This window comes from Schistocerca gregaria, chromosome 6, assembly GCF_023897955.1.
Source record: "Schistocerca gregaria isolate iqSchGreg1 chromosome 6, iqSchGreg1.2, whole genome shotgun sequence".
In the NCBI taxonomy this organism is placed as follows: domain Eukaryota; kingdom Metazoa; phylum Arthropoda; class Insecta; order Orthoptera; family Acrididae; genus Schistocerca; species Schistocerca gregaria.
Window position 1 is genome coordinate 472,808,521 of NC_064925.1, and position 15,123 is coordinate 472,823,643.

Sequence of the window (15,123 nt, forward strand, 5' to 3'; positions counted from 1 at the left end):
TATCCTTCATTTAGGCCAGCCTTGAGGCCGAGCGGTTCTAGGCGCTTCAGTCCGGAATCGCGCGACCGCTACGGTCGCAGGTTCGAATCCTGCCTCGGGCATGGATGTGTGTGATGTCCTTAGTCAGGTTTAAGTAGTTCTAAGTTCTACGGGACTGATGACCTCAGATGTTAAGTCCCATAGTGCTCAGAGCCATTTGAACCATTTTAACCTTAATTTATGAGCATGTGTGTACATCCGAATGAGTAAATTGTTTTCACTGAATGAATAGTAATCCTGCCGATAGGAAAAGCCGCAAGGGGTCATTCTGTTGCCCGCACGACCGCTTTAGCTGGTCGCTCGCTCGGCAAGTGTTAGGCGGGCGTACCGCGCGACAGGAAGAAAGCGGGCGGGCCAGCAGTACGAAAAGCGAGGCCGGCCGCAGCCGCCGCCGCCACGCGGCAATCAACCTCTTTCTGGCGGGTCGGCGGCCTCGGCTGTCGCGCCGCACAGTGGTGGAGGCAGTGGCACAGCGGTAGTGGCGGAGGCGCGGCCACGCTGCTCGCTTTGCCGGCCTCCAGTCCGCCTGCTGGCTGCGTCGCATCGCCTCGCCATGCCGAGGCGCCGCCTCGCCTCCGCGCCCGAGAAGAACCGCACCAGCGTTTCACGCTCTTCGCTCTCACAGCCATGCAGCTGCAGCTGCGGCTCCTGCTGCCGCTAGCCACGGCCGCGCTCGTCTTCGCAGCTGCCGGAACTCACGGCTCGTTCCTGTCTCCGGTAAGTGACCAACTATCTGCACGCTGTTTCGCTACATTTTACGTCGTCCGCCCATAACGTTACGAGAATGTTTTATTCCTTGCGTACCGGCGACGTCAACGCAGTAACTATGGTTGCAGCTTGAACTAACAACAGCCTGTTGTGAACGGCTCTGAGCACTATGGGACTTAACATCTGAGGTCATCATTCCCCTAGAACTTAGAACGACATAAACCTAAATAACCTAAGAACATCACACACATCCATGCCCGACGCAGGATTCCAACCTGCGACCGTAGCACTCCCACGGTTCCAGACTGAAGCGCCTAGAACCGCTCGGCCAGCCTGTTGTAAGCAGGCAGTGTTTAGCAGTGGACGTGCTGCCGTAGTATTGCGTCACAAATGCCGCTCTAACAACGTCTCTAAATCAAATATTTAAGGCACCCTCCTGAAAGGCTTCTACATAGGCATGGATACTCCCCAAAACACCCAAGTGCCTGACAGAGCGTTCCTCGGACCACTTTCACAATAACTCTCTATTACTCCAATCTCGAACAGCATGCGGCAAAAACCCGTGCGAGCTCTGACTTCCCATATTTTATTGTAATGATCGTATCGCTCTATGTAGATCGGCGCCAACAAAATGTTTTCACATTCGAAGGAACAAGTTGGTGATTGAAATTTCTCGAGATGATTCCGCTCCAACGATGATGTCCACCCCAAATCCTGTACCGTGCCAGTGACAAGCTCTCTCCCCTATTTCGCTGTAATACATTAAGTGCTGCCCTTCTTTGAATTTTTCCGATGTACTCCGTCAATCGTATCTGCTACGGATCCCACACCCCTCAGCAGTATTCTAAAAGAGGACGGACAATCGTTGTGCAGGCAGTCTGTTTGTTACATCTGTTACATTTCCCAAGTGTCCTGCCAATGAAACGCAGTCTTTGGTTAGCCCTCCCCACAACATTTCCTATATGTTCTTTCCAGTTTAAGTTATTCGTAAAGTTATTCGTAACTGTAATTCCTACGTATTCAGTTGAATTTACAGCCTTTAAATTTGTCTGATTTATCGTGTAACCGATGTTAGATGGATTCCTTTTAGTATTCAAGTTGATGACCTCACAATTTCGCCGGCCGGAGTGGCCATGCTGTTCTAGGCGCTACAGTCTGGAGCCGAGCGACCGCTACGGCCACAGGTTCGATTCCTGCCTCGGGCATGGATGTGTGTGATGTCCTTAGGTTAGCTAGGTTTAATTATTTCTAAGTTCTAGGCGACTGATGACCTTAGAAGTTAAGTCGCATACTGCTCAAAGCCATTTGAACCATTTTTGTACCTCACACTTTCGTTATTTAGGGTCAATTGACAACTTTCGCACCATACAGATGTCTCTTCTAAAGCGTTTTGCAATTTGTTTTGATCTTCCGATGATTTAACTAGACGATAAACGACAGCATCATCTACAAGCTACCTAAGACAGTTGCTCAGATTGTCTGCTATATAGTTTATATATACATGAGGAACAGCAAACGGTGCCTAACACTACGTTGGGGAACGCCGGAAATCACTTGTGTTTTACTCGATGACTTTCCGTCAATTACTACGAACTGTGACCTCTCTTACAGGAAATCACGAATCCAGTCACATAACTAAGACGACATTCCATGAACACGCAATCTCACTACAAGCCGCTTGTGTGGATCAGTGTCAAAAGCCTTGTGGAAATATCGAAATAGCGAATCGATTTGAAATCCCTTGTCAATATTACTCAACACTTCGCGTGAGTGAAGAGCTAGTTGTGTTTCACAATAACGATGTTTTCTAAATTCCTGTAGACTGTGTGTCAATAGGCCGTTATCTTCAAGGTATCTCATAATGTTCCAACACAATGTATGTTCCAGAGTCCTGCTGCATATTGACGTTAATGATATGAGTCTATGATTTAGTCAATTACTCCCACTACCTTTCTTAAATATTGGTGTGACTTGTACTACTTTCAAGTCTTTGGTTACGGATCTTCCGTTGAGCGAGCTGTTGTATATGATTGTTGAGTATGGAGCTATTGCATCAGCATACCCCGAAAGGACACTAATTGGTATAGAGTGAGGACCTGAAGAACAGAAAAGTGCATTCAAGGTTTTTCTCAGATACCTTGACTCCCGGACAAAAACAAAGATACATGGACGTCTACCGCGGCTTGGTTCAGACGCAAAACAAGGACTATTCTTATCTGCGAAAAACCATCGCGGTTGCCAACACTTGACGCTATCAATCCGAACCTTCTACGGAAGGAAAAAGCGCAAAAATACATATGGGGATCACCGATTTGACGACATAACCGACATTCAGGCCAATGAGACTAGCGAGGAAGAACAACATCCCAAATAAGGACTTTTTTCACAGTTTGACATGGTTGTATGAAATCTTTCTGCGTTGTATTCTACTCGATGGCGGGAGGCATGAACCGGGGGGGGGGGGGGGGGGGGGGGAGTGTGTACATTATCGTAACTTCCTCTACATTTTATTAACCCAGTCACCAAAATTTTATCGGTTTATGGGATACGTCGTACCTCAACACCAATGAATGCGTTTCTAATCGGATTTTGTTCAACAATATCTTGCAAGTTTCTTATCACGCGCTGTCAAGAGCTACATAAGACATTTCGTCCGCTATTATAATCTGAGCGATCAAAATGCGCGGGAACGGTTGTCGCACTTGAAGGCGAGCCGTGTCTGACGTCCGAATCTACGTCTCCACTCTCCAAACCACTGTGGAATTTATGGCAGAGGATACGTGCTATTGCACCAGTTGTTAGCACTTTCTGCCGTTCCACTCACGTAGGAAAAATGGTGCAAATGGCTCTGCGCACTATGAAACTTAACATCTGAGGTCATCAGTCCCCTAGAACTTCGAACTAATTAAACCTAACTAACCTAAGGACATCACACACATCCATGCTCGAGGCAGGATTCGAACCTGCGACCGTAACGGTCGCGCCGTTCCAGACTGAAGCGCCTAGAACCACTCGGCCACTCCGACCGGCTCACGTATGGAGCCAGAGTACAATTACTGTTCAAACGCCTCCTTGCTTGCTGTAACTAGTCTAATCTTCTCTTCACGATCCCTGTTGGGCCAATACACAGGAGCGTATAGTATATTCCTAGATTCTTCATTAGAAGCTGGTTCTAGAAATCTTCAAAGTGTCTTATCAAGGGACAGTCTATCTTCAGAAGTCTGACCAGTTTCTTCAGCTTCACCGTAACACTCTTCCACGGGTCAAACAAAACTGCGAAAGTTCGTGCTGTCCTCCTTCGTATCCGTTCAATATCCCCTGTTAGTCCTATTTGGTACGGGTCCCACACACTTGAGCTCTATTCTAGGATGTATCAGACGAATGGTTTTTTACCAGTCTCCTTTGTTAACTGATTGCATGCCCCTAGCGTTGTAACAATAAACCAAAATCTGGCACCTACTTTACCAAGGACTCAGCCCATGTCATAGTTCCGCTTCATGTCCCTGCAAATTGTTACACCCAAGTGTTTACATCAGTTGATAGATTCCTACTGTAACTGACTGGTATTGTACTCATAGGACAGTACATTTTTTTCGTCGTCTTAAGTTCACAGTTTTACATTTCTCAACATTTACAAAAAGTTCCCCATCTATGTAACAGTCTGAAATCTTATCAAGGCATGACTCAATATTTGCGCAACTTCTTCACTATAGACAGTTCTTCACTATAGATAACTGCATCTTCTGCAAAGAAGTCTGAGGATACTATTAATATTGTCTGCAAGATCGTTAATATTCATCACCTACAGCAAGGGTCCCAACAGAATTCCTTGGGCCACTGCTAAAACTACGTCTGCATATGTCGACGACTTTCCATCCAACATAACATGCTACGTCCTTCGTATCAAGAAATCCTCAGTCCAGTCACAAATTTTTCTTGACAGTCCAACGACTGTGCTTTTGACAATAAGCGTAAGTATGGAACTCAATCAAACGCTTTTCGGATGTGAAGAAATACTGCAATTAGGGGGTTACCTCCATCCATGGCTTTTAACATTACTCGTAGGAAAATTAAGAGTTCAATTCATAAGATCGTTGTGTAATGAACCCATGTTGGCTGGCATGGTGGAGGTAAATTCTATTTGAGGTACATTATTAGGTTCGAACTCAGAATATGTTCCAAGAGTCCACAATAAATGAATGTCAGGGATATTGGACAGTAGTTCTGTGCATCACTTCTGTTACCTTCCTTGGAGACGGCTGTGACCTGTGCTTTCTTTCAATTAGCGGTGCGGCTTACTCGTGTACGGCGCAAGCGTACACAGTCTGTTACAGACAGGCGTGTACTGAATTTTGTAGTGCGCAGGGTCTAAAGTGACTGTTGAACACGCGACGATAGCCGATGAAGGACGAATGGCTAATATGATATCAAAGATGATACAGGATGGCGGGCTACCGAAATAAAAAAGTATCTGGATTGGTTCTTCACTATAGCAGAGACAATGTTTCCATAGGCGAGAACCGCCGTACAGGGCGTGCACACGTGTTTGAGGGAGAGCCGTACCGGGCGACCGACGGCCTTCTGTAACATGTCCGCCTTTTTTAGTGTGGAGTGTGTGGGAGCCATAACCCGAAAACTGTCAATTTGTAATTGTCGCACGAAAAAATATTTATTTTCGTGTTATCTGACTATCTATCTGTCTGTTGAGACTCATTTCTCCCAGGAAAGAGTACGAGTATCCAGTTGAAATGAAATTTATGTCTCATATTGAAGTCCACAGTCCCTCTGCGATGTAAAAATTTAAGTTTCTACATTAATGGAATCAAAATATAAGGTCATTCATGTCATATATTTTGATATGTTGCCAGTATCGGTGTCAAAAACACGCAAAAATTGTTAAAATTCTCGATTCGCGGGACGTATGAACTTTCTAAATACATAATAAAGTTTTTGCGGAACCCGCGGAGAGTGAGTCCTGCTCGCACATTTCGAGATTTTTATTTTACGAGTCACTTAAAAATTCTGTAGGACCACGCCTCGAACGCTTCGAGTGTCTTCTAGCTTTTTACTTCCCACGATCCAAAATTCGTTTCCATACAGAGTCATTTGCTCAAGATGATCATTCTCAGAAATCTGTTTCTCAGTTTGAAGCCAGTAATGCAACTATACCTGTGCAAGTGTACTGCCAATGTCCCCCTTGTTTCTTGGGTCATGAAAGGTTATACTTCCAGCTAGGAATTACGTCTAGTGCGTGATCCTTAATTTCAAATTTAAGTTCGTCGCTAGTCTTACTTTTGCTAACCCTCAACAGATTCTTTGGTTTTATTTTAATCCCTATTCGGTGCTCAGAAAACTGTTCATTCCATACAAAAGGCCCTTCACTGTCACTAAGTATTACTTATTTACTTAGTTTCATGTTCTATGGCCGGCCGGGGTGGCCGAGCTGCTCTAGGCGCTTCAGTATGGAACCGCGCGACCGTTGCGGTCGCATGTTGGAATCCTGCCTCGGGCATGGATGTGTGTGATGTCCTTAGGTTAGTTAGGTTTAAGTAGTTCTAAGTTCTGGGGGACTGATGACCTCGGAAGTTAAGTCCCATAGTGCTCAGAGCCACTTCTTCATGTTCTATGGATAATTTTGCGCTATAAATCGTAATGGGGTGTCAAACGTGTCATTTTACATTCACATCGAAAATTAATTTGTTCATATTGTTACATTATGATCATTTATAGTTGCTTTTTGAACAAAAAGACACACAGATGTTAGTAATTCCTATCCACCACCTCTTACGCCTTTACGATAATAGAAATTCTTCTATGGAACAGAAGGAATTGTGAAGGAGAAACTTTCTCAGTTTGTTTTCAAATTTGGCTTTGCTATCTGTCGCATATTTTGACAGGAATATGGTCATCGAATCTTATGAGTGATATTCTTTCTACCGGTATTTTAATCACATTTATGAATCCTAATCATTCACTATTGATGCTTGTATCGCAACCTTGATGGTCCTCAACGATTCCTTCTCTAAGCAACGTCTTGTACTTGTGTCTCAATATCTTGTTTTTCCTTGTAACGTGTCTCACGAATTTGTCCCTTTTTGTTTGGATGTCATTCCAGAGAGGTCTGGTTTCCTGAGTTCTTCTCAGCTACTTTTCACTGGTAACTCCGCCTGTCCAGATGATCTTCAATGTCCTTCTGCTGCACTAAATGAGTAGCAATTCCGGTTGTGTCAGACAGAGAGAGACAGAGAGAGAGAGAGAGAGAGAAAGAGAGAGAGGGGGGCACCCCTCTTTCCCTCTCATCTTTTTGTGTAACTGTAAAGATCACACTTCAAACAAACGCTTTCATGAGCCGTTTCCTTATTTACAGACTGTTGTTTTTGCTGGAAAGTTAGTTTTTCTTTACTTGAATGCGTTTCAAAAACCGCAATATGCTGTTCGCAGTCTCTTTCAGGATCCTACCATAACTTTTTATTTCGCTTTCCAAGAAGGTAAATTTAACCGTCTCTTCCAACTAATTTTCAATTCTCATTCTTCACTGTTCACTTTCTCTAGTTCTCCGTTCGGAAATGGTAGTTTTATTATTATTTCTCTTAACAGGATGAAAGATAACTGGGAATACATCCACAATAAAGATCAAAAGTCAAGATCACTTTATGGCGTGTCACAACATGAAATATACAAATATGCAGACTGGCGCTAAATATTAGTTGAGGCCGAGCGGCCAGTGTTTGACGTTCCGTCGACGATGGAGTCATTAGTGATGGGCCGCAAGTTCAGATTGGGTAAGAAAGGGGAAGGAAACCGGCCGTATCCTTTCCGAAACAATCATCCCGACGTGTCTTCAGCCCTAAGCGATTTAAGAAAATCACGCTAAACGTAAATCATAACTTCTATTCTGCCGACTACAAGACCAGTTTCTTAACCACCGCCCTTTCTCTTTCGGCGCAGCTACGCTGGGTTTACAGCCAAGAACGTTCGACAGCTCTGTTTCTCTGTAATTGTGAATGTATGGGATGTTTCGCAAAGCACTAGCTAGGCAGCACTGCAGAACAGAAGATTCCGTACAGTGGCCACGGAAGCTTAGTGTCGGATGTCATACTCTAAATTTCTCATAGTCCTTCAGGTTTAAGGTATCATAATCTTTCTGATGACTTTCCTTTGCCCATAGCTATTTCGCACTCTCTTCATCGCCGATCGTTTAATACAACATTGTGCTATTTTACAGAATGAATTTTTCACTTTGCAGTGGAGTGTTCGCTAAAATGAAACTCCCTGACAAATTAAAACTGTGTGCCGGACCGAGACTCGAATTCGATACCTTTGCCATTTGCGGGCAAGTACTTGGGTTCTTCACTCGGTAAAGCACTGCCCCGCTCAAGTCACGGTCCGGCACACAGTTTTAACCTGCCAGAAAATTTCATTGTGTGCTTTCTTCTCGTTTTTATTTGTGGTTGCACTTATAGCACGTCCTCCTTGTGGGTCATTTAAATGTGATGTGCGATCCCTAAATAAATAAGCCTTCAGAACTGTTGGGGACAAAAGAATAGAAATGGCTCAAATGACTCTGAGCACTATGGGACTTAACATCAATGGTCATCAGTCCTCTAGAACTTAGAACTACTTAAACCTAACAAACCTAAGGACAGCACACAACACCCAGTCATCACGCAAAAGAATAGACACCTTATGAACTTTGCACGGAATTGGCACAGGTTTTGCGCTATTAATAAACCATCAAAAACAAAAACAGTCTCATTCATTACCCCTGTGCTCCGAAGCCACCTTACAGTGACGGAGGGTACTTTCGCTAACGCTGCTGTATCCCCCCCCCCCCCCCCCCCCGCTTCCTAGTTCCATTCCTGAATGTCTTGTAGGAAGAACAATAGTTGGTCTCCTTATGAGCAATAAATTCTCTTACCTTTGTGGTCATTCCGCGACGTGAAGAAGCAGAAGTAGCATACTGCCTCTTTTTGCAACGTTCGCTCTCGAAAACTTAACAATAAATCGCTCAGCAATGTGTACTTACAAGTGCTACTCTAGGATGAAGAGGCTGGCACAGGAGAGCAATTTGCGACGACCCGCACTAATCAGTCAGAAGACCGATGACTAAAAATTAAAAAGTTAAGAAAATGAAGAAAAGTTCCTAACGTCTGGTCCTGGAGTCTGTTGGCCATCTCTATAGCCTTAATCTTCTCGCGCTTACTGACAGAAACAATGATGAACGTACCTTTCTTCTTGGAACCTAGTCCATCTCCTCTGTTTATTTATTTATTTATTTATTTAATTTACGTGTTCAGGACACAAAATAACAAAATTTCTCGAGATACTACTGATTTACTATCAAATGAATCGTAAGCTCCAGAATTGTTGTGTTGGAGGGCTTATCACTTGCTGCATATATGTAGTCCTTCTGTAGGGTGAGCGTCGAGCAGGTTTCTGCAGACCAGGAGCTAATGTGAGTCCTGCAAGTCACCACACTCATAGAACTCCTCTTCATTCAAGAAGCGCCATTTCTAGACGTTCGTTTCCTCAATCTATTCATTGCCTTTCATGCCACACACGACCGATGAAATCCCACTGCAAGTTTCTCTTTGATGTTATCCCGAACGCTTTCGATCAATGCATTTCGCCGCATCTCTTTTTGGCGACTTGCAGGTGCTGATGGAATTGCTGATGATGTGCTCGTGAAGCCCCTTCTTGACTTCAGCCTAAGTTTTTGTGGTTCATGTCCTAACAGGGAGAGCCTGGGATCAATTTCCTGCTTGTTTTTCTGCATTTCTGCGGCTGTTCTTCCGGTAAGGGTCTCGCGCTGAGGAGGAGAACTCAGCAGTCGCCGGAACGCGTGTTGCACGCCACTCCTCTCTTGGATGACCCACAGTCTGCCGTCACCTGTTCCTAAAGCTACTTTCATGTAGTCGCTCTACTTAGGTCGCCTCAGACGGGTACTGCTAGATACCTTACGACTGTTACTGTTTCCAGGACTTATCGCCGTTAGAATAATCAAACAGCAATGAGTCTTTCTGCCCTTCATGCAGAAAACACGTCACCTTTTTTATGTTGAGTATCAACTGCAAACACATGCATCAAGCGTCGTATTCAGCAGGTCTTACTGAATTTTACTACAGTTTTCTGGGCCCAGCTTTACTATATACATCATCGTCCTCCAAAAGCCTCATAGTTTTCCATGTTGTCCACAAGCTCGTTGCGATAAATTTCAGTTACCCATTTGAATTACGTGCTCGTACTGCTAAAAAAAAGTACCCCAAGCAAAATTATATGCAATTAAGTAATGAAGTAAGCACCACTTACGTTGCACGAAGCGTTTCAGGAATTGATTACCATTTTAGAATGCTGTCGCTTGCATAGCACTGTGCCGGCCGGTGTGACCGAGCGGTTCTAGGCGCTTCAGTCTGGAACCGCGCCACCGCTACGGTCGCAGGTTGGAATCCTGCGTCGGGCATGGATGTGTGTGATGTCCTTAGGTTAGTTAGGCTTAAGTAGTTCTAAGTTCTAGGGGCTGATGACCTCAGATGTGGAGTCCCACAGTGCTCAGAGCCATTTGAACCATTTTTTTGCGTAGCACTGTAGTGTGCTTACGGCGTGTGACCGGTGAAACTAATGAACGCATGCATATTATCAGGCAGTGGCGCGACGAGAATGCGAGGTTACAGTGAAACATTCTTTGGCTGGGAAATGGATACCAATGAAATTTTTTTTTTGTTATGTTGGCGAATGCCACGCTGTAAAGTCAGTCATGTGAGAATTCTGCGTTTCAAATAATTCCAAAATCTCGCACTACTAACGATACTTCTGGAAAACCTGCAGCACTGTCATCAATGATTTAAATAATACTGTAGTGCACCATTATGTTTATTTTTTAAATGTAGCACAACGCTACATTCCCATTTTTAAGTTTTCTGGGAGTTTACGTTTTCATTGGATGTTATGTCTGCATGTGTGTTGACCTTGATCTCCTTCCCTGTTGATGTTTTCTTATGTTTTCAAGACATAGTGTCTTCTTAATAAGGCAGAAATTCGCACACAACGAACATGTCATTCACAACGTAGGTTTACTATGTATGGATTCATGTCAAAAAAATAAAAATAAAAAAACAATGAATGATGAGTTGTGAGTGTGCGAATTACTGTCTGATGGAGGCATAGTGCATTGAGAACATAAAATTGTGACTATAGCAAAAGAGAGGCAGAAAAACACACACAGAGAGACACCACATCCAATACTGTGCACTCGAAAATATAAGTTCATTCCTAAAACGCGTTGTGCTACACATTAACAGTGTAACTGTTGCAGCACACAATTATTTAAGTAGTTATTGACACAGTGGTAGGTCTTGCAAAAACATCGTTTGTGTTGGGTAAAATTCATATTGTTTGATACATCTAATTGACGCATGAGTGGCGTTGTTGCTTCAGTGGTCTTCAGTCCGAATGCTGGTTTGATGCAGCTTTCCATGCTGTTCTATTCTGGGCGAACCTTTCCATCTCCGAATAACTACTGCAACGTACATCCTTTTGAATCTTCTTAGTGTATTCATCTCTTTTGAAGTCCCTCGTGATCCTCCCCACCACCAGACTTCACTTCTCTTCCATTTCCATAATACTGTCTTCAAGGTCATCTCCCTTGTACAGCTGCTAACGTTATATCAAGAGACGTACCAAAGTCTTGTTGTGTTTATCAGCCAGAAGTCTGGTTTGAGGCAGCAACCCTGTGTGAGGCTTCGCATCTCTGCACAGATGTTGCTGCCTACATCCTACTGAACCTGCTCGTTGTAATCATGCCTCGGTCTCGGTCTACCATTCTTACGTCCTCCACCACCCTCTACATATTTCCCTCCATTAACATGTGTTCCTTGATGCCACAGGATGTGCCCGTACAACTGACATCTCATTTCAGTCGACTTGTACCATTTATGTCACTTCTACCCAATTCCATACACAGGGATACAGAAAAATGTGGACACTGTTTGGTAGTTAATATCTTTGGAACAAAACGACATATCGTTGCAATTTTGCGCAGTAGCGTAGTCCATTGTTTTCTCTACATATCTTGGCGCGCGTATTCCACTACATAACAGTGGTACTGAAAGTACGAAAACATGATGGAGGTACAACGACAATGGCGTAATGTGTACGGAACTCAGCCACAAACACGTACAACAATTTTTCGTATTCGGTACATTTTTGAAGCCGACGGTACTGTCCAGTATGTGCATAAGGACTAAAAATATCAACAAGTCCTGCTTCCAGCGCTGCTATGTTGCAATATTTTACTAGGTCATCTCAGAAATCTATAAACTAGGGTGTACGTGACAGTGGGGTAAGCAGATCAAGGGTACGGTGAATTCTGAAGGTTACACAGTGGAAAACGTACATTCCAAGATCGCTGCATTCTATGAACGAGGACAACCTGGATTGAAGGATGGAGTGCTGCGAATTGCTTGAACGCACGCTTTGCGAGGATGAACGGTTTGCGCCGATGGTTACCTAGTCTTACGAGGTGCAGTTCATACTGAACGATACTGCGTGTACTGCGTTCCTGAAACTCCTCATGTTCACGTGGTCAAACATGTTTATCTACCGGGGGCTGAGGTGGTGTGTGGTATGTCATCGCCCGTTTTGATTGGTCCATTCTTCTTCGGAGGTACCGTAACTGGTGAGGTGTATCTTCACATGCTGGAAACATCAGTTTTAGCTTCCATCCGAGAGTTGTTTGGAAGTGAAAGATTTTACCTACAACAAGATTACGCTCCGCCTCACAACTACTGAGATGTCACAGCCTACTTAAATGAAAATCTACCTGGATGATGAACAGGTCGAAGAGGAGCCGTTGCTTATCCACCACAGTCTCCGCAATTTACACCTCTTGAATTCTACCTACGGGGGATCTTGAAAAATGAAGTTTGTCAGAAGAAACCAGTTACATTGAACGAGCCACGAGAAATCATCGAGGCGTCCTGTGCAACAATCACACCGGCAACGCTGACACCGCAGTTCTATCGAAAGTTCAGCAACATTGGCGTTGTCTGGCTGCTAATGTAGTCACTTTGAACACATAAAATAACCTTTACTGCCGTGCAAGAATTGTAACGGTGTGTCATTATGTTCCAGTAATACTAATTCTCAAAGAGTATCTACTTTTTTTCTGGAACCATCTGTATAATTTCTCGTCATTAGTTATTCGATGTATCCGTCTAATCTTCTGTAGCGGCACATTCGTGTCTCAACCGTTTATCGTTCCCGTTTCACTTACGTAACAACGTTACACACCAAGCAAATTCCTTCAGAAACGTGTTGCTAACCTTTAAACTTATATTGAATGTTAATACATTTCTCGTCATCAGAAATTCTTTGCTTGCTACTGTCAGTGCACTTTAGAAAGTACGTTACGTATGTCATCCCACCCACTATGAGCCCCACTACGCAACAGTAGTGGCATACTTTGAGAAGAGAGTACTTGTTCCGGGTTTCCTGCCGATTCAGTTATGCTGCGGTACGCGTTACAGGTGCATGAAAATGTACGACTGAAATGGCGTCGCAACTGCAGACGAACTCCAAAGTTTAAGAGCGCGGGACAGGACGATTCTCGTGTGCAACAACCGAGCGAGGTGGCTCTGGGTCACCACACTAGATTCACATTCGGGAGGACGACGATTCAGATTGGCATCCAGCCATTCAGATTCAGGTTTTCCGTGATTTTCCTAAATCGCTCCAAGCAAATGCCGCGATCGTTCTTGTGAAAAGGCACAGCCGATTTCCTTTCCCATCCTTGACACAGAGATCTTGCTCCGTCTCTAATGACTTCGATGTCGATGTGACGCTAAACCTAGTCTTTCTTCTGTAAACTCTCTCTTGTGCGCACAGCTTCACCGTGAAATTCTGATGGTATGTGGAGCAGTGCCAGCGCCGTAGTGAAACGGTAACAGTAATTTGACCGAGGCCGCAATGACGTCGGTGATGCTAATCGGGAGCGAAGACCAATGCTGTTGGGCACAGCGGACGATGTCCAGGCAATCGTGGAGAACATCTGAGCGGGAGGGGGGGGGGTGGGGGGTGGGGGGAAGAGTCTCCGGCGATGAGGACGTTCACACAGCGATCCTCGAATGGCTCCCTGGTCGAGGAGCAGATTTCTGTCCTCAACGAATGGAATGATTGGAGATTGAAACTTCCTGGCAGATTAAAACGATGTGCCGGACCGAGACTCGAACTCGGGACCTTTGCCTCTCGCAGGCAACTGCTCTACCATGTGAGCTACCCAAGCACGACTCACGCCCGTCCTCACAGCCTTACTTCTGCCAGTACCTCGTCTCCTTCATTCCAAACTTTACAGAAGCTCTTCTGCGAACCTTGCACAACTAGCACTCCTGAAAGAAAGGATATTGCTGAGACATGGCTTAGCCACAGCCTGGGGGAGTTTCCAAAAAGTGATTTTCACTCTGCAGCAGAGTGTGCCCTGATATGAAACTTCCTGGAAGATTGAAACTCTGTGCCAGTCCGAGAGTCGAACTCGGGACCATTGCCTTTCGCGGGCAAGTGCTCTACCATCTGAGCTACCCAAGCAAGGCTCACGCCCCGTCCTCACAACCTTACTTCTACCAGGAAGTTTCATTTCAGCGCACCCTCCGATGCAGAGTGAAAATCTCATTCTGGAAACATTCTCCAGGTTGTGGCTAAGCCATGTCTCTGCAATATCCCTTCTTTCAGGAGTGCTAGTTCTGCAAGTTTCGCAGGAGAGCTTCTGTAAAGTTTGGAAGGTAGAAGATGAGGTATTGGCAGAGGTAAGGCTGTGAGGACGGGGCGTGAGTTGTGCTTGGATAGCTCAGATTGTAGAGCTTGAAAAGGCAAAGGCCCCGAGTTTGAGTCTCGGTACGGAACACAGTTTTAAACCGCCAGGAAGGTTTATATCAGCGCACACTTCGCTGCGGAGTGAAAATCTAAACGATTGAAGATTGTTCTGAAGGCTGCCTACAGAGAACTGGTGACTATATAAGAAAACCGTGCCATGCATCTGTGTTAGTTTGATGTGTAGAACAGCAACTAGTGAAAGTTAGTTGGCCTGCGCTAATAATGTTTACCTTACATTCTGAAGTCCCCTAATATATCCCCTTTTATTTGGCTATCGTTGCTTATTCTGCTGCCCAAATATACTAAACGTCAGTGTCTCATTTCCTAATCATTTTCTCTCAGCATAGCCTGATTTAATTCATATACACTCTTTTACTCTTGTTTCAATTCTGTTGTGTTTTCTCGAGACACTACCCATTCCATTCCGGATGACCCACAAACAGAGAAAATTCCATTGGTATCTTTGCATCTGCCAGAGAACGTTTCACCCTGACCTCGTACTCTCAAGCAGTT

At 44.6% G+C, this 15,123-nt stretch overlaps 1 protein-coding gene across 1 annotated transcript in view; it reads left to right on the forward strand.

Annotated features, from left to right (window-relative positions):
- The first annotated feature begins 513 nt into the window (after window positions 1-513).
- LOC126278587 (lipase 3-like) overlaps window positions 514-15,123 on the forward strand; it is a 331,171-nt gene continuing 316,561 nt past the window's right edge. Inside the window, exon 1 of the mRNA XM_049978799.1 lies at window positions 514-756. Within this exon, the coding sequence (XP_049834756.1) occupies window positions 667-756 (90 nt within the window). The 5' untranslated portion in view covers window positions 514-666. The remainder of the gene's footprint in view (window positions 757-15,123) is intronic.